The following is a 24,772-nucleotide window of genomic DNA, read 5'->3' as shown; positions in this document are numbered from 1 at the left end:
GCCTGAGAAACATCTAGAAACACTCCAGTCGCGTACAGCTTCTGCTCGAGACACAAAATAACAATAAATTAAAAATATTGTTAAAAAATTTAAAAAAATCCTTATAAGAAGTTTTGTATTCCAGATATTAAAACCTTGTACAAATAAATAAATATATTGTTATAAGAGCAATTTAATAGATAAATTCACTAGTTTTCGTGGTCCGCTTGACCAATTAATATCTTTCAATTAATTAAAATGCCACAAAGGAGGGAAAATTCAAAAGGTGGGGGTTGAGATGGGAAGTTATTGTCTGAGTGGATCGAAGTCACGATTGCTCAAGTGGTAGAGCAGCGGCGTATTTAGCCGAAGGTCGTGGGTTCGAATTCCATTCTTGACACTGACTTTTTTATCTCAATGAAAAACCTTAATTAATAGATAAAATAATTTTGTATGTACTATTTAAAAATATGTTGATCGCCAAACAAAGACATCACCACCACTTTCAAATACATGTTTATTGTATTTTAAATTTGAAAATTAATTTCATTCGCATACGAAACTGCTTAAAATATATTTTTGGTGTTAGATAAAGAAAAATTGTATATTTTGTATTTAGGTTGGTATTATTTTAAATTTATTAGTATGAGCAAGGTACGAAAGTGCTTTCTTGAATGCTGTACCAATTTTCAAAATGCAATCAATAAAGGGATGAATTCATCAAGAATAATTCTAGAAATTGGAGGGGGGGAAATGAAAATATTAATTTTATACTTCAGTTCATTTTAGTAAATTTGGAGAAGTTTTAACTTCTCTATATTCAACAGATTTTTTTATATATAATAAAACATCTGTATGAAATATTAGCTGATTTTTATGTATAAAAACTTAAGAAAACCGGTCTGTATGTTACCAGAAGTTGAAATGTTTTTGCGGCACACCTTCAGGTATTATAAATGTTACTAATTAGCATTAACATTAACGTTAAAGAAAATATTTACCATAATTTTTTTTAAATGTAATTTTTATGTTTGGCAAACCCACAACAAATTACAGACCACTCAAATTTCAACAAATAAAAACATCCAAACGATTACCAGATTTCAATATTTATTTCTCATAAAAAGTTAAACGTTTGGCTTTTAATATTCGCAGTGATCGTGTAGGCCAGAAAGAAGAAGAAAATAAGTGGTGACTGTGTCGCAGTTCTATGTCCTCTACAAGTATCTGGCTCCAGGGGAACATGAGCCACATGCTTGTGTAGCCAATTCAACACAGGACAGATATACATGTACACACTGATTGTGTTGGCGCAAGTTTTGTTAACTTCAGATAGTCTCAACGGATTGCACGATTGAACTTGCAAAAACCAGTGGCCAATGCCAACTCCCTTGTTGTCGCAAATGAGAGGCGCTCCTAAATCTTCTTCGCACAGGCCAGATTCCTTCTCATTGGTACATATCAAACGAAGATATTCATTACTACAAGTGCACAGAATTACCAGGATTAAATACAAACATTAACATTTTGATCTAAATAAATTTTATATACAATAACTACAAAAATAAAAGAAGTTGGTTTTACTAAAATACAAGCCTGACAATAAAAAAATAATTTTCACAGCAGGTTTAAATTTACAAGTTAAGAAGGGTGTGTTTTATATTTGACAATCTTAGGACTGTAAAACTGGGCGTGGAGCATACACACGGAGTTCTTGAAAAAGCTTTGGGATCTGGTAAAAAGCGTTAAGCTTACAGGAGCTCTTCGCCAGTGAAAAGTAGCAGATCATGCAAAATATGGACTATGCTAAGGCAAAGTACTTAATGCACATTTGCCCTTTTTTGTGTTTTTATCAGCCTATCCTTGCTGTAGTAGTTGTCGATGTTGTTTCAGCTTCTCACCATTTCAGTGGTGGGGTCTGTGCATCTGACACACTAAAACAAAGATAGGAAGACAAACAATCTGAGATGACCAAACTACACGTTCATCACCACGCAGACCTCAAAACATTTAAATAAATTTTCTACTCAACTAGGCTCATGATGTGAATTATAAAATAAATTATTTTTCTAAAGTACTTTCATTAAAAAACCAAAAGCTTTCTCTTTCCAAGCATCACTGAATTAAAACGATAAATACAAAAGTGTTGATGAAAAATTAGTAATCACCTAAAAAAGCATTTACATCCCAGATAACCATGTCTTGCTGTAACATTTACCATAAGTAGCTGGTTCGAAACAGTACGACCTGATGCTATACTTCCCCACCCTACGGTGATACATTTTCGTTTATACATCTGCTCATCTTGGGGCCATGGTTTGTCAGACAAGTCGAGATATTTTGAAATAATTATTTCTTTAGCTTAAAAAAATATTTATTTATTTATATATATATTATCGTTATCTAAAATCAAAGTTTAATGAAAAGTTAGCAATAGTAAAATGTGTTTTCTACAGTTTTTATAAATATGGTATGCTATATACATATTACCTTAATCAAAGCAAAATCATAATTTGAAGGTTGATGTGGTATGAAATTTGGATGAATGACAAATTCCTTTCCAGGACTCAAATTCTCTTCGGGAGCTTCTAAGTCAAATTTTAATAACTTGTACTGTACCTGTGTTTTACAGATTCATGTCAATCGTTTTGTTTAATGTGTCCCTATTATGGCCTATTAATGATAAAATCTTACCAATACTTGTGCAGCTGGAATAAATTTGTCATTCGGATTCAAGAGGCAATGCGCTGCCGTTAGCGTGTACAGTTTACTTATAATGCTGCCAGTACAGAGCGTGCCTCGCTTGAACACTATCCTAGCGACGAATTGGTACAGGTTATCTGCTGGCACTCCGTTTGTTATTTTCAGATCGTGGCGGAATTTACTAGACACCTTCATTGATCTGACGAGCATACACATGAGAAGGGATAGGAGCAAATGTATATTCATTTTTTCTTAAATTAAAAGTTTGTGATGAGAGATCATTGAAAATTTGCAACAATTTTTTTCGTTTGAAACTAAATTTTATAGGCGAAACAAAATTTGGAATTTTTATTTTTAAACTATTTTCTTTTCACTTTCAGACCATTTTTAAACATATGACATCAAATTATTTTTTACTGTAAAACCCATTGCTTGTTTTGTTTTTAACTGTAAACAAAAATCAAGGGAACTAACTTTTTTTTAATACAACTTTTCTTTTATTTGAATAGTAGATAAATTTTTTCAAGAGCTGGTTTAATTTTAGGACAATGCCATTAGTGTTAGTTTATATTCTAACAAAATATTTAGCTCTGTTTTTTTAAAGAGCAAACTTTAATTATACCCTTTTTTCAATCAAAGTATATAATATTCAAAAGGTGGTTTTAAAAACTATCTATGTTCAGTTTGTATGTCTTGGCCTTTTTTTATTATATAATATGGAATATATGTGTTTTTATTTTTTATTTGCTTATAACTTTATATATATATAATGTCTTTAATATATTTAGAATATATAAAGTTAAATATATAACTTCAATTATTCAATAATTTCACATAACTTATATATATTGTAATATTCTAAATCGAGCATATTGAATAAAGTTATAAGCAAATAAAAAAATGAATTTATATATAGACCACAACTAGAGGAATCAACATAGTTGATATTACAAAGGGCATTGGCATAATTCCTGTAAACTTTGGATTGGCAAAGTTGGAAATTTCATAACATACTTTAATTCATTATTTTAGTTTAAGAGAGTTATTTAATCAATTAGATTATTTAGAAGAATTTTATAACCTTAAATCTAAGGTTGTCTACTCTAATAATATTTTGTCAAATAGTAAAAATGTAGATTATGTAACTGATAATAGTAGTAAAACAAGACATACTGTAAATACTTTAAAATTAATTAATCATATTAAAAATGCAATTGCAGAAAAGCTAGAAATAGTTTTTGTAGAAAATAAGAATAATGCTAGAATAAAAAGAGGTTTATTTAATGGTGTAGGATCTATTTTAAAGATGTTAACTGGTAATCTTGATGCTTTCGACGGTGAAAAGTTAGAACATTTACGAAAACACCAAGAAAACATTAAGAATCAGATAGAATCGCACTACTCATTTAATGTAAAAATTATAGAGGAATTTAATAAAACATTGTCAACAATAAATGAAAACTCTATCGAATTAAAAATTAAAATTTTAGCATTAAACGACAAGTTAAGTGATTTTGTCGAGCTAGAAAAACTAAGAGGTTTTACTATTCAATTACAACTTATGTATCAAATGTTGCTGAATGTTGTACAAGATTTAGAAAACTCCATAATATTTTGCAAGCTACAAAAACTTCACCATCATATCTTCTCAAGAATTATTAACTGAAATTCAGGAAACCGCAAAATTTTATAATAATAAATTACCGTTTGAACCAAAATTAGAAAATATATTAGAATTTGAAGATTTAATAAAAGTTAATTGCGAAGTTCATTATGAACAAATAATATTTTTATTACGCCTTTGGTCACTAACAATGATTATAATCTTTACAAATTACTATCAGTACTTAGACAACATGAATCTAAATTCATTACTATTGTACGTAATGTTAACTATTTTCTTCAACCCAAAATGCATATTCATAATATAGATATAAGTCTAAATAATAATTGTAAACAAAGTAAATTGAAATATCTATACTCATACGAACAAATCAGCCATAAGGACAACCTGTGCTACAAGGCCATACTTCTTTCTGGTGATCCATCAAACTGTTCATGCACAGAACTCGTAACCGACAATCACTGGCTTGGATACCTGAGCTCAACTAGTATTTGGCTGTATTTCCTAATGAAGAACCTATTACTGTAACCCGCCAAGATGGGACTACAGTAAAACGACTAAAAGGAGTATTTTTATTTATTTATTATAACTACAACAGAAAGAATCTACAAGAGGAGTAGTCAAAAAAAGGCACATAATAACAAAAAGAACAAATGAACAATTAAGCAATAATAACAAAAACACAAGGCTTAATGATTCAAGGCAAGTAAACATTTTAATTTAACTTTATCTGAATTCAACGAATCGTGAAATACATCTATTTCATTAGAATAATAATTCAGCAATCTCATTATCCTCGGTAGGGGTGAATTTAGTCCATATTCTGTTTTGTAGTGTGGAACAAAGAACAAATTATGGTTCCTAAGTGGTCGCTGAGGCATACATAGCGATAAATGTAAGTTCAGGATATCAGTGGCCCCATTCCACAATTTTCAACCCCAAATGAGATCGGCAGAAATATGGCGGGAGCTAAGCGATTCAAGACCATGCCAGTTCAGTCTTTCCAAATAATTCAGGTGTGCAAGACCAAATCTGAAGGCCATTATCCTGGTTGCTTTCTTTTGTACTTTTTCCAAGTCGCTAATCTCACCAACATAGTAAGGGGACCACACGACACTTGCATATTCCAGATGGCTACGAACGAGGGATTGATATAATATTTTAACTGCCAAGATGTTTTTAAAATCTCTAGAAAACCAAGTAATAAAGCCAAGATTGCGTTGAGCCTTACCTCGAATCTGTTTGATATGATCACTGAAATCACCCTTTCTGCTGAAAACGACACCAAGGTCGGAGATAGTATCAACCTCTTCCAATCTCTGCCCATCAACGAAATAGTCTAAACAATCAAAGTCACTATTTTTACTGAACATCAACAGCAGTAAAGTGGTCTACAGCAGGGGTGCTCAAACTTGAACTGCTGGCGATCTACCTCAATATTTTTAGACTACNTCAAAATCTGAGTGTCATCACCTCGTTGTTTCTAGACTAGACTGTACTGTCTACTAGTCTAGAAACAACGCGGCTTTTCTTTGACAAGTGCCGCGCGTTCCTTTGATAAAGTCACCTTTTGCCGCAAGCAGTGTTATTTTATTACGTAATACATTTTTGTAGTTTAGTTACCTACCTACTTATTAAAATTTTTTTTCTTCTCGAGATCTATTCAAAAAGCACTCGCAATCGACCGTTTGAGCACCCCTGGTCTACAGGAACAGAGAATTGTACCACTCTTCCAAAACTTCAGGGCATCCAAAAATTATTAGTAACGTTAAGTTCAAATTCAGCAAGAATCAACAGCCAAAATTCTCAATTAACATTAAAAAATTGGGATTAGAGGAGCTGAAACATGTTTCGCCAATCATCAGGACTTCCTACATTTCAACGTCTATGAGCGAGCATATGGACCATGCCAGTCTACTCTTTATTGGTCATAGCCTCAGCTTATGGAATCTTCACATGCTATCGCCAGCGGAGACAACCCTTGGCCATTGCAACCCCTATCAATCAGCTACCGCCGGGAGCTTTATTTGGGCATGGAGGAGTTACACCTGCACAAAACCATTAATTCAGCGACAGATGATGTTGCCACTGTACAGATTCGGGGAATGTGTTGTAAGCATGTGTAAGCAAAAGACCCTTCCCTGTTCACTATTCCCATTACACTTGTAAAAACAAATTGAGATTAATCTTATCCAAAAGAGATAGATTTGCATAGACAACAAATGCATATATAGACATATAAAAAATAGAGCAGGAGTATTGTTATGTTAAGGTGTATTTTGGAAGAGGGAATTTAGTAGAAAGCAATTTGTAAAGGAATGAAATTGAAAAAAATGAAAGTGAAAAAAAATGAATTTCACTTCCATATAAAAATGATCTCATATATATTGATCAATATACCAGGTTGATGAATAAATTCTTCAAGTCCTTATAATAAGTTTAAAATGATTAGTGATTACATGTAAAAAATTTAATATAAAATTAAACGGCTTAAACTCTATGTAAAATTTTTAATTTATTATAAATGATTTAATTTATTATATAAATAATAAAAATTGATACCTATTTCACCATTGATCAACCAGTTGAGCAGAAAAATACAGGGCTGCGATAGCGCCTGGCGAATGCTAAACCGTCAAGACCGATCATTAATTCGTGATAGTATATCCTTCGTTTTAAATTGATGTTTTCTAAAAGAATACTATAACAATGAGTTTGGAAATAATATAATAACGATTAGTTGATTTATTATTTCTATACCACATTTTATTTTTTTAACCATTTTAACAATAAACCCAAAAAATTGCTTGTAATAATAATTACAAATTCCTACCTCAAAAATACTGTCTAAACACCTGGACAAAAATAATTGGATTAAAAATTTCATTGGATTTATTTTAGGATGTCCCAGTGCTGTTTTAAAGTGAAAAACTATTAAAATTACTCCCCAAAGGAAGATTGAAAGAAAGTGTTTCTGTTCAATACTTTTTAAAAAGGATAGTTCCTACTCACAGTAAGTTGTTTTGCAACGATCCGGATTTCGAGCCTTTTAGCTCATCATCAGGTTGAAGGACTTCTACAACCACGTCTCTCGACATGAATTGCCAAAGTGAACCGCTGATACCTCCGCCAACGCGACGTTCCAATTATCAGCTGATTTTTTTAATGACGCTCAATTTGAACGTGCGAAACGCGGAAATTATAACACAAATAAATATTAGAATAATAAATACTTAATATTACTATAAATTACTATAAAAATAATAACAATTAAAATAATTAGATTAATTATTTGGATGTTTGATATTATTTATGTACATATTTAAAATGGGAGGTAGATCAAAATCTGTTATATTATTAATGCATTTATCACCATGTTCAATTTTACATTTTTTAATTTCAAATTTCTCAAACCAATCTAGTTCTTTCCCTTTGTTGAAACTATGTAACACTCTTGTATTTAAATTTGAATTGAAATTATGTTTTGTTTCTTTTAGATGGTCCTTAAATTCCGAAAATTTGCTCGATTTAGGCAAGTGTTCTTTTACTCTTGTTTTTATTTCTCTACCGCTTTGTCCTATATATTTAATATCACAATCATTACAACTGAGTTGGTAAACCCCACTTTTTGCCAAGTTGTCTACTTTGTCTTTAGGTTTTGAGAGGATGTTTTTAAGTGAACCCGTACTTCTAAAAGCTATTCTAAAACCTTCTTGTTTAAAAATTTTACTAACTTTTTGCAATAATTCATCAATGTATGGCAAACAACGAAAACCTACTGATGTTTCTGTTTCCTTTACAGGTGTCTGGTTTTGACGGTATGCTTGCATCCTGAACTATATCTTTAGTCCAGTTTAATAAAGGACAAATATACATGAACGAGCTGACAAACATATTGCAGGTATTTTTCAGGCTCTCCCTCCTGAGGGGATTGCACGACTCCACTTCATACATTTGATGGGCAATACCCACGACTTTATTGTTGCATAGGAGTGGAGCACCTTCGTCTTCAGAGCACGTCCCAGTAGCCTTTTCATTTGAACAAATCACTCTTTGGTTTTCGTCTCTACTTGGTGTAAAATGCAGATGACTCGGATGTCAAAGTAAAAAATTGGTGATAAAAACTTACGTTGTATGACATCTACAACCATATGGCCCATGCCTTGCTGTCAGTTCTACAATTTTTAAATATGAAGAGGTCGTTTCATAGATTGCTTTAGATCCAAAACCAGCTACCATGCACTTTCTTTTATAACGGTCTGTACTCGGCCAGGCAACATCTTCCAACTTCATAAAATCAGAGCTTGTAGATTGTTGCTTGTGTCTATATGTGTTATATATATAACTTCCTAGAAGATTTAAAACTAAAGTACAGACAGGGCCTCATTTGGAGGAGAGAGCGCACGCATTTTCATTCCTTATACAAAACTATCAACACCAACTTAGGGCAAAACACGTATTTAAAAGACAGTTCACGAAGGTTTTTTATATCTAAAATAATGAACACTAGGAGTTAAATACTGAATTTAAATTGTTTATACACTAGAAGATAAGTGTTCTCTCTGTAATATGTTAGCAGATGAAACTGTCTTTCATTTTTTATGTATCCGCCCAATTCTGAGGAACTACCGAAAACCTTTTGTACATGCATTCAAACTAAATTGGAATACATTTCTCGAATATTTAAATGGACAAAATTGGCAGAAACTATACAATTATGTAATATACGCTTTAAAATATAGAAATAAATTGATACAAAAATGTAATTATTAAATTAATATATTTAACTATTTATTTAATTATTTATTCATCTGTTTATTTATTCTTGAGTTTTATTGTTTGAATCTATAACTTATTAAAGTTGTGTGGGATTGTTAATGGTACTTAAAGTCTATTTACTTTGTGAATGTTAAATTGAGTACTGTATACAATATTTATATATTTATTAATAGTAGTTATGAGTTATAAATGGGTTATGGACATATATTAAACTAATTTATTTGTTACATTTTGAGAAATTGTTTATATATGTATGCTTGTATATTGTAGGGGTTTTTTTTCAATTATTAATAATAGTTTCAAATCCCTGATGAAGGGGTTATATTACTCAAAGGATTGTGGAGGAACTGAGTTTTTTCCAAATTAGCCTTATCTCTGATTTTTTTAAAATGTAAAATTACCTTCTTTAAATAAAAAATATCATATGTACATATTTTGTTTTGAAAATTTCTCTTTCTTTCAAAATTTATCTAAATTATGTTTAATCCTTTCTAAATTTCAAAATTTTACAAACAACGACAATTTTAAGACACAATGACTTGGGCATCTGTTTGGATTAATTTCTTATTTGGATTGTTGCTATTAAAAAAAGGTGTACTCCCGTGTTTTTTTCATAAGCACGATGTTAAAATAACAGGTGGCATCAGCACAACGGGGGATCAGTTCCCATTTGCCATTAGGATAATATTCAAAGCAAGAACGCACTGTATGGGCGGACTTCTTACCAAAGAGTGGGTGCTAACGTCTGCATTTTGTATGAACGATATAAAACTACCATCAGATCTTTTGGTGAGGTTAATACTTACTGAGAGGTCTGTTTTGTACTTTCATTTAAAAAAATGACAAAACCATTAAAAGAATTTTGATTGACCCCTGAATGAATTAATTTTAATCGCCAAGATTTTGTCTTAAAAAATATTTTCATTTTAGGTAGAAATTAAAAGACAAAATCTTGAGGAACCTGGTGGTGAACTTATTGAAGGTAGTCTTATAAAAAGGCATCCAAACTACACTTCACAATTCTCCATGTATGATGTAGCTTTGATCCAGGTTAAAAAATAAATATTATTAATAATTTATTTTAATTGAATATTTGTTTAACGCGCAATGTACTCCAAAATAGGAAAAAATCTTCTAACTCCAGGAGAATGATATATTTACTGTAATAATAAAACAGAAATACTGCTGTTTTTAGCTAAAGTCACAAGCAACAAGCTCTGATTTTATGAAGTTGGAAGATGTTGCCTGGCCGAGTACAGACCGTTATAAAAGAAAGTGCATGGTAGCTGGTTTTGGATCTAAAGCAATCTATGAAACGACCTCTTCATATTTAAAAATTGTAGAACTGACAGCACGGCATGGGCCATATGGTTGTAGATGTCATACAACGTAAGTTTTTATCACCAATTTTTTACTTTGACATCCGAGTCATCTGCATTTTACACCAAGTAGAGACGAAAACCAAAGAGTGATTTGTTCAAATGAAAAGGCTACTGGGACGTGCTCCGAAGACGAAGGTGCTCCACTCCTATGCAACAATAAAGTCGTGGGTATTGCCCATCAAATGTATGAAGTGGAGTCGTGCAATCCCCTCAGGAAGGAGAACCTGCAAAATACCTGCAATGTGTCTGTCAGCTCGTTCATTTATATTTGTCCTTTATTAAACTGGATTAAAGATATAGTTCAGGATGCAAGCATACCGACAAAACCAGACACGTGTAAAGGAAACAGAAACATATTTCTTTCAATCTTCCTTTGGGGAGTAATTTTAATACGTTTTTCACTTTAAAACTGCACTGGGACATCCTAAAACAAATCCGATGAAATTTTAATTCAATTATATTTGTCCAGGTCTTTAGACAGTATTTTTGAGGCAGGAATTTACAATTCAAGCATAAGTTGAAAATTAAAATATTATTGGTAATTTCTTTCTCTAATTTAATCACAAGTTTATTGATACACCAAAAACTTAATCAGCCAGCTAGGTTCAATCAATTTTGTAGATTGACAGTTAAATTGGATGGTGAATGTAAAATATGAGTGATAAGAATTGCGAAATGATACAGTAACATTTGTATTTTTTTCAGTTAATTAATTTATATTCAATGGTGGGTTATGAAGACAGAACAGATAATTTCTATGAACATTATAAATCTTTATGAGACAAGCCATTATAAGACAAAAATATTGAAATTTTAAGGTCTCTTAAGGCCTTTAAAGCAACTGAGCACTTTTAAACCTTACTGGCGAGCTGCCATAGCTCCAGCACCTTGAATTTTCTCCCCCTAGATAAAATAACTAACCTATTGTGTTGAGTCTCTGGGATACTCTACATTCCAACATTTTAATGCAAAAACTCATGCTAATAAATACATTCATTCTGGATGGTCAAAAAAACTGCATGTAAGGCCATCAAATGAAACCATGTGCATTTATCTGCTTCAAGTATCCAATCAAATTTTTGCTGCCTGAATTTTTAGAACATCTTTGAGATTCATGGGCAAGCCACACCTTGTTCTGTTTAGCTGTCCAGAGCCAGTTGTTTTCCATTTATTTGGATGCTGCACGAGAAGCATCTCCATGTTTTATTAATTACAAAATGCTTATGCAGTACCAATCAAGCAATGAAAGTTGTGAGAAATTCGGTTGTGTTTAATTCCATTACTGCTAGTCCCTAGAAAAAGTGTATGGACAGTGATGCAGACTATGTAATTTATTCAAAACAAAAGAAGGTCTATTTAAATTATTTTAGTTAATTATAATATTATCTAATATGCATATTGTTTTCTAAAACAAATATTATAATTATCTTAGTTAATTATAATATTATCTTAGTGTACATAATTTGTTCTAAAAGAAATATAACTTTATTTATAAAAGTATTAATGTTATAGAAAAATTCTAATGTGAACAATTCCTTCCTTCCATCAACCTTTCAATGCACTATGAACATAATATTCTCATAACATAATGTAAATTGCCTAATGTCTTAGTATATATGGATGATAAAATTATATTTTCGGATAAGTTAAAGGTACATTTAAAAAGTATACTTTTAAAATTAAACAAACATAAACTAACCAGGTAAAACAGAATTACTCAAGAAAGAACTGTTTTATTTAGAACATATTATTTCAGAAAGATGTATTCAAACAAATCCCGCTCAATTAAAAGCTATCGAAAATTTCCCTATTCCAAAGGGAACTAAACAAATTATACAATTTTTAGATCTAACAGGTGATTACAGAAATGTGGTTAAAGATTACACTAAACTTTACAACACACATTACTGCATTATTAAAACCATACTCTGTATCTCTTATTATAAATCAAATTTCTTTTTTAAGTTTGAACTTCGAGTTAATTTTACGACAAATAGGGAGGAAAATTAAAGTGTTAAAGTTCATATGAAAAGGCTAAAAAAAAAATGAAAAATCTGAACATGCTCTATAGATGAATGCACTCCACTTGTATGCAACAATAAAATCATGGGTATTGCCCATTAAATGTATGTTAATACCCTTACGGAGTGAGCCCTAAAAAAGACTTGCAACATGTCATTCATGTATATTTGTCCCTTATTGGATAGGATTAAAGGTATAGTTAACGTTACTGATAAAACCAGACAACTATAAAGGAAATAGAAACAATTTTTTTTTTCATTCTTACCTTGGGGAGTAATTTTAATACGTTTTTCACTTTAAAACTACACTGGGATATCCTAAAACAAATCCGATGAAATTTTAATTCAATTATATTTGTCCAGGTCTTTAGACAGTATTTTTGAGGTAGAAATTTATGATTCAAGCATAAGTTGAAAATTAAAATATTATTGGTACTTTCTTTCTCTTATTTAATCACGTTTATTGATTCACCAAAAACTAAATCAGTCAGCTAGGTTTAATCAATTTTGTAGCATCAATTGGATGGTGAATATAAATATTAGTGATAAGAATTACAAAATGATACAATGACATTTGTGATTTTATTAGTTTTATTCAATTAATTAATTTATATTCGATGGTGGAATATGAAGACTGAACACAGACAATTTCTGTGGATATTGTAAATCTTCATGAGAAAAGTAAGGGAAAAATATTGAAATTTTAAGATTTTTTAGGCCTTTAAGGCAAATTCTTTAACGAAGCACTTTTTCACCTTACTGGCTAGCTGCCATAGCTCCAGCACTTCGAATTTTCTCCACTTAAATAAAATAACTAACCTACTTTGATGAGTCTCTACTCTATATTCCCACATGTTAACGCAAAAATTCTTGCTAATAAATACATTCATTCTAGATGGTAAAAAAAACTGTGTGTAAGGCCATCAAATGCAACCATTTGCATTTATTTGCTTCATGCATCCGTTCAAATTTTTGCTGCCTCAATTTTTAGAACATCTTTGAGATTCATGGGCAAGCCACACCTTGTTCTGTGCAGTGCCAATTGTTTTTCCAGTTTTTGGGTGCTACACATAAGAAATCTCCAAGGCTTTTATTAGTTAGGAGATGCTCATGAAGTAGTACGGTTTGGCCAATTCAAAATCAGGTCATCGCTGTCCTTTGTTTTTGTCCAAAAACTACATGGCCCATGGTTTGCCTGAACATTTTATTTCTTTTAATTTGTTAGTCATTACAGGTCAGGAGTTTTACCTTCCCAACATAAATTTGTTTAATAATTTTGGCTGGACTGACTTACAGGAGTTTCTGTGTCATGCAGAATTGTTGCTGCATAATATTGTACTTAGTACTTATTACTAGAGGATAAAAATTTGAGACAATACACTTTGCAATTCTATAATATATATCTATATTTCAACAAATTCAATAAGTTTATGAGTTTCTTTTTTTTTAGGAAATTGATTTTTATTAAATCAGAAGCCTTTTCTGCAATCATGATTGTAGGAGCATTTGTATTTCCCCGAACAATTCTAGGCATGATGGATGCATCGACAACTCTCAGTTTTTTCACTCCATGTACAGCCAAGTTGGAATTTATAACAGATGTTTTTGGATCTGGTCCCATCCTTGCGGTTCCAACAGGGTGGTATATTGGAAGAGAATATTCTTGGATGATGCACACTAACAATTGGTTCATGTCATCTATAGATTTGCAGTTTGGATAGAAGTCCTTGTACAATTGGGGTGACAGCTGCCTCATAGCTGTTGTATTGGTAATTTCCAAAATCATTTTCAAACCTTTCAGCGTCACCTGAAAATCTTTCAGGTTTCCGAAATAATTTGGATCAACTAGAGGTCCGTCAAAAGGATCTGTTGAATTTATCGTCACGCTCCCAACGCTTAGTGGCTTTGTGTTGAAAACATGGGCCATTACCAGGGGAAGATTTTGATTGTTTGATTTTGGGAGATAGCTAGAAAATAGGAAAGCTAGATCAGATGGACTCTGTAGGTCTTTGGCAGTGTTGTAAAAACCAGCTGCATCAAAACCGCTTGTGGTCAAAGGGCCTTGTCTGTATTTTGAATACTCCAAGATTGATTCTTCAGTCTTATAAACACTTGCTGTAATAGTAATATTTTGATTAATCAAAAATACTAGAGGGGTTTGATTATGATCCATAAGGTACTTTCCAACGGGCAGATTTGCAATGACTGGAATACCTAACGATTTCAGTTCTTCAGCAGGACCTATTCCAGATAACATTAATATTTGAGGTGTGTTAATACTCCCAGCAGAACAGATAACTTCTTTCTTCGCATTAATTTGATAGATTTGCCCATTTCTTACATACTGCACACCTGTTGCTGTCTTAGTTGTTGGATCTATAATAATTTTAGTAACCCTTGTTCTCATTACAATATGAAGATTTTTCCTGTTCCTCACTGGGTTTAGGTACCCTTTTGAAGTACTCTGTCTTGATGGGCCCAAAATATCAGCTTGCGCGCTCATCACCCTGTTCTGATTCTCCCCGTTGTAGTCTCCATAAGGAATGCCAAATTCTTCTGCGGCTGTGATCGAAATTTGTGACAATGGCGTCTTATAGTACGGCAGCTGCACTGACATTGGACCGTTTTTTCCATGATATGGAGAGTCGACGAGCTCGGGAATATTGATTGTCTCAGACTTGATGAAATACGGCAAAACATCCTTATATCCCCAACCTGGGTTTCCATCGGCTTCCCATTCGTCATAGTCAAAAGAACTGCCTCTAACATACATCATTCCATTTATCGTGCTCGAACCGCCCATCACATGACCTCTTGGATACTCACAGTTACCATCTTGAGCTAAAACCAATTTTTAAAAAAAGTATATATAAATTGCTTCAAGTTTATAAAGTTAACAATTTTATTAAAACAGATAGAAAGCCTAGCCTATAAGTATTAACTTAATCCTTTTAATATTTTAATAATCTATATCTTTTAGAGGGTCCAAGTTAACCGAGACCCAGAAGTCATAGGTGCGAGTCCCACTCGTGACACTAATTTTTCATCTCAACCACACTTTGCATAAAAATTATAAATCAAATAAAATAATATTTTAGTTTCAAGTACAATTGTTTCTTGCACAATTTGGTTGTTCCTAAAACAATAATTCCTCACTTTTTATTCATAGTTATTTTATTTTATATTTATTTAAAATTTATTTTATATTAATTAATTTTTTTTTTGTCAACTGTAGAAAGCTTGAAATATAACTTTTAGAAATTAAGTTATTTTGGATTTTAAAAACTTTGTAAGCTTTTCCATTTTTTTATTTTTTAGGTAGATTTATTGTGAGGCTCTTTCCACCTTCTCAAATAATTTGACTGAAACGAGCAAAGTTGTGAGTGATTCCCTAAGGTAACAGTTGATGTCCTGGTTGAATGAATGAATAAATAATTACTACATTGATTTATTGAGTTTATGACTGAGTTGTCATCAGTGAAGAATTATCATATGTGTGATAATTTACTTAATAATTAGTGAAAGAGTAATAATGTATTGGATATGCGAGTGTAATGATTAACTAGTAAAACGGGCTGAGTTGGTGGATGATTGATGTGTGAGTGAGTGAAAGAATGAGTGGTGGGTTTTTATTGATTAAAAAAAAAAATATTGCACAATATTTAGCTTTCCATTTTCAATCAGCATCAAGTAGATTAATCAATTTTAGTTCATTAATAATTTTTATATAATTCCATGAATTTTTTTTTAAATTTGACATACAAGCTAAATGCTTACAAAATTTGTGTTTTTTAGTTGTAATATCAAAAATGTTGCCCTACATTCATTCGTTTCTGTTCAGTCTGAGTTTTAATTTTGAGATGTTATATTCTTTACCATATTTGCACAATAAAATGGTCTAGGAATGGAAATGTATTAAATCAGAGGTCTATCTTGCAATATACATAAGTCCATAATGTTTAATTAAATTCAGACATTCTGTCTATACTGATCACAAATGACAAATTTGTAGAAATAAATTATAGGCGTAGTAAATTACCTGTGTAAACCTATGCATATGTGCAATAAGTAGAATCAATTTAGTTTAAAACATACTTACCTAAACATGCTCTTGATTGACTGACAGTAGTGTAGTTCCAGTCAAGTTCTGTATTATGATTGAAATCTGCTAGCGCAGGAGAGTCTGATACGGCTGTCTCCTGCCCGCCATCCTCTATCAAAAGTACTTTCCAGTTTGAAATCTCTGACAGTCTGTTCGCCAGAACACATCCTGTTAATCAGCATTCATTTATAATAGACATTTGTCAAAGGGAAATAATAATTAGAAGATAATCATCCAACCAGCAGATCCCGCTCCAATTATGATGAAATCATACGAGTCAAGGATTTGGTCCTGTGGCCAGTTGACGGGCCGTCGATTCAAATCGACATCTTCTGGATAATACGTCGAAACTGCAGCGATGAAAGTTGTGAAAAATTCGGTCGTGTTTAATTCCATTACTGCTAGTCCCTAGGACAGTAATGCAGACTATGTAATTTATTCAAAACAAAAGAAGGTCTATTTAAATTATCTTAGTTAATTATAATATTATCTAATATGCATATTGTTTTCTAAAACAAATAAATATTATAATTATCTTTGTTAATTATAATATTATCTTAGTGTACGTAATTTGTTCTAAAGAAAAATAACTTTATTTATAAACGTATTAATATATATTTCTTCCTTCTATCAACCTTTCAATGCGCTATGAACGTAATATTCTCATAGCATAATATAAATAATATTTACACCTACATCTACATGTACATAAATATCACCTTGTTACAAGCAGAATTGGGCAATATCCACATCATATTACAGAGACAAAACTCCACAAAACGGAGACATACAGCAATTTCATACTCTGAAATTACTCTTAGAATACTCACAAAATAAACTGAGCCACATTCACTTGAAAGAAGAAAATAACAATTCACAATTTAAAAGGTGTTTAATTAATGGCACGGGAACTGCAATCTCTTCTTTACTGAAAATATAGACAACAGAGACAAAGATAAGCCAGCATAATAAACACATTTCACACTAATGAATATCATATAGAACATAACGTTGGAAACCAGTTATCATTAACTAAGAAATTAATCAACAAATTTAATAAAGATATCGGCATAATCTGAGAAAGTAATATTAACTTACAAAATTATTTATTTTGAAAACACATCCAACAGGGTAGAATTAAATTGACATTGACAATACACAACACTATTTACATCACTGTCAATCTTGTGTAACTGATAGCCGAAAACAAATGTAATTTATTCAAGCATAATATCTCCTGCAGAATTTAATGAATTAATTGAAAAAAAAAAAAAAATCACTTATCACTAATACCAAAACATCCTGAGATATTATGGTAAATCGGTAAAGCGCATTGTTCTATTCATATCAACCTCATTTCTAGCATATTTTTGCAACACAGAATATTACATGGTAAACAACAGCCAGCAGTTCTCAACACTTGGATCCCACATTTCCAATAGAATGCTGAAGACAGCCTTCATCTTGCGGAGAAGGAGTTACAATAATAATGATCAGAATCCGCTGCATTGCATCAGTTGTAATTTATAACTTATTGACAAATTGTTAAAACATAAATAAATTTAAAAAACCTCCAACTAGAATCCCTGCCCAGAACATTACTGTGTTGTTAAAACCGTACTTTGTATCTCTTATTTTAAATAAAATTTCTTTTCTATGTTTCAACTTTGCGTTCATTTAACTTTAACATCCAAGTCATCGAAATTTTACACCAAATAGGGAGGAAAATTAGAGTGGTTTGTTCAAATGAAAAATCAGAACGTGCTCCGAAGATGAATGCACTCCACTTGTATGCAACAATAAAATCATGGGTATTGCCCATTAAATGTATGTTAATACCCTTACGGAGTGAGCCCTAAAAAAAGACTTGCAACATGTCATTCATGTATATTTGTCCCTTACTGGATAGGATTAAAGGTATAGTTAACGTTACTGATAAAACCAGACAACTATAAAGGAAATAGAAACAATTTTTTTTTCATTCATACTTTGGGGAGTAATTTTAATACGTTTTTCACTTTAAAACTACTCTGGGACATCCTAAAATAAATCCAATAAAAATTTTTATACAATTATTTTTGTCCAGGTCTTTAGACAGTATTTTTGAGGAAGGAATTTACAATTCAAGCATAAGTTGAAAAATAAAATATTATTGGTACTTTCTTTCTCTAATTTAACAAAAGTTGATTGATACACCAAAAACTAAATCAGACAGCTAGGTTTAATCAATTTTGTAGCTTCACTAATAAATTGGATGGTGAATATTAACATGTGGGGGTTAATGCAAAAATTCATGCTAATAAATACATTCATTCTAGATGATAAAAAAAACTGCATGTAAGGCCATTAAATGCAACCATTTGCATTTATTTGCTTCATGTATCCGTACAAATTTTTGCTGCCTCAATTTTTAGAACATCTTTGAGATTCATGGACAAGCCACACCTTGTCCTGTGCGCCACTACTCTACCACATGAGCTATCATGACGTGGTAGTGGTAGAGTAGCAGCGTATCAAGCCGAAGTTCGTGGGTTCGAATCCCGCTCGTGACACTGCCTTTTTTATCTCGACTAAACACATTAATTAATTGAATGATATTAATCGTCAAGTGGACCACGAAAAATAGTGGAGTTTCCAACATCTTTCAGATTCATGGGCAAGCCACACCATGTCCTGTGCAGTGCAAATTGTTTTCCGTTTATTTATTTATTTACGGATCGAAATCCACTATAAAAAAGACATTTTACAATAAGAAAAAATATAAATAATATATGTAAAAATACAAATAATATATATAAAAAGAATAAGGGTGTATATACATGGTAATAATATAAATGGTAAATATAAAAATACAATTAAAGAGTAAAAACTGGACAACAAAAATGAAAGACATAATTACTAACCAAATAAGGCAGAGNTACCTAATGATTTCAGTTCTTCAGCAGGACCTATTCCAGATAACATTAATATTTGAGGTGTGTTAATACTCCCAGCAGAACAGATAACTTCTTTCTTCGCATTAATTTGATACATTTGCCCATTTCTTACATACTGCACACCTGTTGCTGTCTTAGTTGTTGGATCTATAATAATTTTAGTAACCCTTGATCTCATTACAATATGAAGATTTTTCCTGTTCCTCACTGGGTTTAGGTACCCTTTTGAAGTACTCTGTCTTGATGGGCCCAAAATATCAGACTGCACCCTCATCACCCTGTTCTGATTCTCCCCGTTGTAGTCCCCATAAGGAAGGCCAAATTCTTCTGCAGCTTTGATCCAAATTTGCGACAATGGCGTCTCATAGTACGCCAGCTGCACTGACATCGGACCGTTCTTTCCATGATATGGAGAGTCGACGAGCTCGGGAATATTGATAGTCTCAGACTTGATGAAATACGGCAAGACATCCTTATAACCCCAACCTGGGTTTCCGTCGGCTTCCCATTCATCATAGTCCAAAGAACTTCCTCTCACATATATCATTCCGTTTATTGTGCTCGAACCTCCCATCACATGACCTCTTGGATACTCACAGTTACCGTTTCGAGCTAAAACCAATTCAGATAAAAAGTTACATATAAATTGCATAATTATCAATAAAACAGATTAAAATCCTAGGTATAAGTATTAACTTAATACTTTTAATATATTATTTGAGCTATCTGTATGTTGTTTGAGTTAGTCTATATGTTTTAGTTGGTCCTAGTTAATCGGGGCATAGATCCAGAGTTCGAGTCCCACTCGTGACACTAATTTTTCATCTCAACCATACTTTACATAAAAATTATAAATCAATTTAAATATTATTTTAGTTTCATCTACAATTGTTTCTTGCACAAATTGGTTTATTTATTTTTTCTTTCATCAACTGTAGAAAGCTTGAATTATAACTTTAAGAAATGAAGCTATTTTGGATTATAAAAACCAATGCAGATCTTCCATCTTGAGCATGAGCAGTTGCTTAAGTTATTTGGTTCTTATTCATTATTTGTACAATTGAGGTTATTTCAAGAGTACATAGTTCTAAAATGTAAAGGGGGACAATATAAAATATATCATATTGGAGAGTGGAAGTGTGAGCGAAGGTGTAAGAGATTTAATGATATGATTGATGGATGGGTCAAGTAAATAAGTGAAAAACTGATTGAGTTAATGATTAAATTAATCATTCAATTGATGATAATTAAATAACAATAATTAAATGAATTCATGATTATTTACACTAGCATGAGTGAAGAAATAACATTCAAATATGCATACATACATGTGATAATTTACTTAATAATTAGTGAAAGAGTAATGAAGTGAATATGTGAGTGTAATGGTTAACTACTAAGAAGATAGTTAGTGGATGATAGATGTGCGAGTGAGTGAAAGAATGCGTGATGTGTTTTTATTGATTAAAAAATAAAACAATATAATTTATGGATTTTAAAACCGGGTAAAAACCCACGCACGTATAAATCATATTGACCCATCATCTTATCGTCATGCTTAGCGAAAACCTTTGAAAGACTAATAAAAGCCAGACTTGATTGGTTCCTTGAGCCTAACCACATCCTACCCAATCACCAATACAGCTTTCAGAAAGGATGAAGCACTCTGGACGTTCTAGCAAACCTTATCACAGACGTACAAATTAACTTCTCGAATAATAATTTTCTCCTGTGCACCCTCATCGATTTACAGAACTGCTACAACAATGTATGCATCGACATCTTAGTCAACAAAATGGTCCTCCTTGGGGTAGCCTACAGACTAGACAGAAATATATCTCATCTCCCCCTAGACAGGCAAGTATACGTTAAGACAAAGGGAACACTCCAGGGGCCACAGAATACCTCATCAGGTCTCCCACAAGGCTCTGCCCTCACCCCGATCCTATTCAACATATATACTGCGGATTTGGGCGACTCAATTGGAAATGAAACTAAAAAGATATTCTTTGCCGAGGATATAACTCTACTGCGAAGGACGTTCACCTGAATGAGCCACCAAAAGTATGAATAAGGCCTTAGAGAACCTCCAGGCTTGGGCCAAAAATCACGGACTAACCATCTCTGGAGAGAAATGCTCCGCTATTACGTTCTCGAGACGCCTCAAATACACTCAACCGGAGATTTACAGACTAGGGAACCAGACTTTGGCCCCCAATGATGTATCAAACTACTTGGCGTGCATCTTGACCATAAACTCCTATGGAGACAACAAATTAACAACGCAGTAGCCAGTTGTGAAAAAGTAATTGACATCATAAGATGCATCAACCACTATAACTATGGGGCGGACATCAAAACATCCCCTCTATTACGCCGAACCCTAGTGCTGTCCCAATTGGACTACAGAAGTCTCTTTTATAACGATGTCGCCAAATCGCATCTTTTAAAGCTGGATAGAACACAATACAAGTCCCTACGTGCAAGTATGGGTGCTTTGACACCTTCCCCGACTAACGCCTTATTACTTGAAGCAAAAGAACCTCCACTTAATATTAGGAGGAAAAAGTTGGCCAGAAAGTTCGTTGCAGAAAAGATGTTGACAAACAACCCCTTACTGGCCAAGATCTCAACGTTGGCAGAACACTCATTGACCAAAACATTCTGGGAAACAAAAACTCCTCTCTTAGTATCGCTATACTGTGAGCTCACGCCTCAATGCAACCGGAACAGGGAAAAATCCAAGGGTGTATGAACATATAATGTCGATTATTTTAAAACCATCAGGAAGTTGAATATATTCTCTAATTTTATCCATCATGGCCACCAAAACGCTGTGGGATACCACCAGGTATTTCACGCAAGACTTACATCAGTGTTCCCAGATCACACACATATATATATACACACCGATGAATCCAAAAGCGAAACTGGAGTAGGAACAGCCTTTCTTGAAACAACGAGCAAACGATATGCCAAATTCCATCTCAGCGAGAAAGCCTCCGTACACTCGGCAGAGCTACTGGCAATAAAGAGACACTGCTATATGCCAAGCATGAAATGATGCCCAGGATAGTAGTCATCTCAGATTCCCTAAGTTCAGTGCTAAGCATTAACGCATCTAGCTCCAAAAGCCCAAAAATGATATACACAATCAGATCCCTAATATTTGAGTTGCAAAAACGCGGCTCAGCCGCGATTATATGGACCAAAGGGCCGGAGTATACGGAAACGAAAAGGTGGACCGATTAACCAAGGAGGCGACTTCAACGGGTGAAAGTAGAAATCACGTGTTTACGACTTTAGACATAGTAGCCCAAATTTAAAAAAAATGTCTTCTCTTCGTGGAATATTATGGCGCATCCCTACATGAGAAAGGAAAGTATTATGGAACCCTAATCCCTCATGTCCCTGTAAGAGCATGATACAATTCATTCAAAGAGAAAAGGAAATTCTACATCACGTTGATCAATCTGCGACTCAACCATCATCGACTGGCATCACACCTACACTGCATAGGCGTAAAAGAGTCACCTCACTGTGGGCGGTGTCAGAGAGCAGTTATCGAAGATTCAAACCATGTCTTCCTGGAATGCCCTCAGCTAGATCATGCACGACAGGACATCTGGAAGAAGGCCGAGGAGGAAAAAATACCCTTAACCAACCTACATGGGATCCTCAAAAACACCAAGATTTAGAAATGCCAATATAATATAATGTACCAATATAATACAACTATATATATATAGATTTATAGTGTCCAATAAAATTGACATATGTGTGTGAATGAGTGGAATATACTTCATCAAAATGTGTAATTGGCTAATGTAAAATTATTTATAAATGGTATAATAGTTTAGTTTTGCATTTTTAATCAGCATCAGTTGTCAAGTGGATTAATCAATTTTAGTTTATTAACAATTATTATTGACACAATGACATGAACATTTTTTTAAATTTGACATACAAGCTAAATGCTTACAAAATTTGTGTTTTTTATTTGTAATATCAAAAGTAAATGTTACCCTCCTTACATTCATTGCAAGCAACATCATGACAGAACATCTTCATTTCAGTTCAGTTTCAATTTTGTGATGTTATTTTCTTAAACATATTTGCACAATACAATGGACTAGGAATAGAAATGTTTTAATTCTGAGGTTTATCTTAAGTATACGTAATTCCATATGTTTAATTAAATTCAGTCAATCTATGCCGACCACAGTTAACAATAGATTTGCAGAAATAAATTATATGCATAGTAAAATATGTATATACATGTGTGCAATAAGTATAATCAGTTTAGTTTAAAACATACTTACCTAAACATGCCCTAGATTGTCTGACAGTAGTGTAGTTCCAGTCTAGTTCAGTGTTATAAACGTAAGCTGCTAGTGTAGGAGAGTCGGATACGGCTGTCTCCTGCCCGCCATCCTCTATTAAAAGTACTTTCCAGTTTGAAATCTCTGACAGTCTGTTCGCCAGAACGCATCCTGTTAATCAGCATTCATTACAATAGTCATTTGTCAAAGAGAAATAATAATTAGAACATAATCGTCCAACCAGCAGATCCCGCTCCAATTATGATGAAGTCGTACGAGTTAAGGATTTGGTCCTGTGGCCAGTTGATGGGCCTTTGATTCAAATCGACATCTTCTGGATAATACGTCGAAACTGCAGCAATGAAAGTTGTGAGAAATTCGGTTGTGTTTAATTCCATTACTGCTAGTTCCTAGGACAGTAATGCAGACTATGTAATTTATTCAAAACAAAAGAAGGTCTATTTAAATTATCTTAGTTAATTATAATATTATCTTAATATGCATATTGTTTTCTAAAAGAAATAAATATTATAATTATCTTAGTTAATTATAATATTATCTTAGTGTCCATAATTTTTGTTTGTTTCGTTCTAAAGGAAATATAATTTTATTTATTTATAAAAGTAATAATATTTTAGACAAATTCTTCCTAGATTCACATAAAATCATTCCTTCCCATCGATTCGGCCTCCATCCCCATCATTCCTTGAAAAATCCACGTTTCAGTCATTGACACCATTTCCTCCGCTCCAGAGAATAAAGAGTTTTGCCTGGAAGCATTCAAGCCTCACCCTCCACCGAATTACTGACTTCAAAGTGTTAAATAGTTAAGATGATGGGGGATCAGTTCCTATTTGCCACTGTATGCGTGCACTTCTTAACAATGATCCTTAAATCTGCATTTTCTGTGAAAGATAGAAAACA

General features: G+C 32.7%; 4 protein-coding genes and 1 long non-coding RNA gene across 8 annotated transcripts; 2 read left to right on the top strand and 3 right to left on the bottom strand.

Annotated features, from left to right (window-relative positions):
* Nucleotides 1-835: 835 nt before the first annotated feature.
* On the top strand, nucleotides 836-1,463 carry LOC106666285. Its single transcript, XR_001340405.1, has 2 exons — nucleotides 836-926; nucleotides 1,135-1,463. It is a non-coding gene; the product is annotated as an uncharacterized LOC106666285 (long non-coding RNA).
* Nucleotides 1,068-3,078, bottom strand: LOC106666284 (ovochymase-2-like). Of its 3 annotated transcripts, none has more exons than XR_002910811.1 (4): nucleotides 2,674-3,078; nucleotides 2,470-2,598; nucleotides 2,148-2,340; nucleotides 1,068-1,460 (listed from the first exon to the last, which is right to left on the bottom strand). XR_002910811.1 is itself a non-coding variant. In XM_014393366.1 (4 exons), the coding sequence occupies exons 1-4, from the start codon at nucleotides 2,926-2,928 to the stop codon at nucleotides 1,097-1,099; spliced, it is 945 nt and encodes a 314-aa protein (XP_014248852.1). In that variant the 5' UTR covers nucleotides 2,929-3,078; the 3' UTR covers nucleotides 1,068-1,096. The 3 variants fall into 3 exon arrangements, 2 of the variants coding, with proteins under 2 accessions (XP_014248852.1, XP_014248853.1); XM_014393366.1 differs by having other exon boundaries at nucleotides 2,148-2,341; nucleotides 2,467-2,598; XM_014393367.2 differs by having other exon boundaries at nucleotides 2,198-2,341; nucleotides 2,467-2,598.
* A 6,421-nt stretch (nucleotides 3,079-9,499) lies between these two features.
* Nucleotides 9,500-11,027, top strand: LOC106666076 (trypsin 5G1-like). Its single transcript, XM_014392969.1, has 4 exons — nucleotides 9,500-9,874; nucleotides 10,016-10,135; nucleotides 10,281-10,474; nucleotides 10,538-11,027. Exons 1-4 carry the CDS (start codon nucleotides 9,620-9,622, stop codon nucleotides 10,872-10,874), a joined length of 906 nt encoding a protein of 301 aa, XP_014248455.1. The 5' UTR covers nucleotides 9,500-9,619; the 3' UTR covers nucleotides 10,875-11,027.
* A 1,774-nt stretch (nucleotides 11,028-12,801) lies between these two features.
* On the bottom strand, nucleotides 12,802-17,515 carry LOC106666239 (glucose dehydrogenase [FAD, quinone]-like). Of its 2 annotated transcripts, none has more exons than XM_014393297.2 (4): nucleotides 17,421-17,515; nucleotides 16,830-16,998; nucleotides 16,588-16,758; nucleotides 12,802-15,329 (listed from the first exon to the last, which is right to left on the bottom strand). In XM_014393297.2, the coding sequence occupies exons 2-4, from the start codon at nucleotides 16,984-16,986 to the stop codon at nucleotides 13,879-13,881; spliced, it is 1,779 nt and encodes a 592-aa protein (XP_014248783.1). In that variant the 5' UTR covers nucleotides 16,987-16,998; nucleotides 17,421-17,515; the 3' UTR covers nucleotides 12,802-13,878. The 2 variants fall into 2 exon arrangements, with proteins under 2 accessions (XP_014248783.1, XP_014248782.1); XM_014393296.2 differs by having other exon boundaries at nucleotides 17,310-17,504.
* A 1,973-nt stretch (nucleotides 17,516-19,488) lies between these two features.
* Nucleotides 19,489-24,344, bottom strand: LOC112127974 (glucose dehydrogenase [FAD, quinone]-like). Its single transcript, XM_024229654.1, has 3 exons — nucleotides 24,090-24,344; nucleotides 23,849-24,019; nucleotides 19,489-20,138 (listed from the first exon to the last, which is right to left on the bottom strand). Exons 1-3 carry the CDS (start codon nucleotides 24,244-24,246, stop codon nucleotides 19,489-19,491), a joined length of 978 nt encoding a protein of 325 aa, XP_024085422.1. The 5' UTR covers nucleotides 24,247-24,344.
* Between the last annotated feature and the right edge of the window lie 428 nt (nucleotides 24,345-24,772).

Source organism: Cimex lectularius, unplaced genomic scaffold (genome assembly GCF_000648675.2).
Source record: "Cimex lectularius strain Harlan isolate CLEC.00 unplaced genomic scaffold, Clec_2.1 scaffold5, whole genome shotgun sequence".
NCBI lineage: Eukaryota > Metazoa > Arthropoda > Insecta > Hemiptera > Cimicidae > Cimex > Cimex lectularius.
This window is presented reverse-complemented; position numbering and strand designations above follow the sequence as displayed.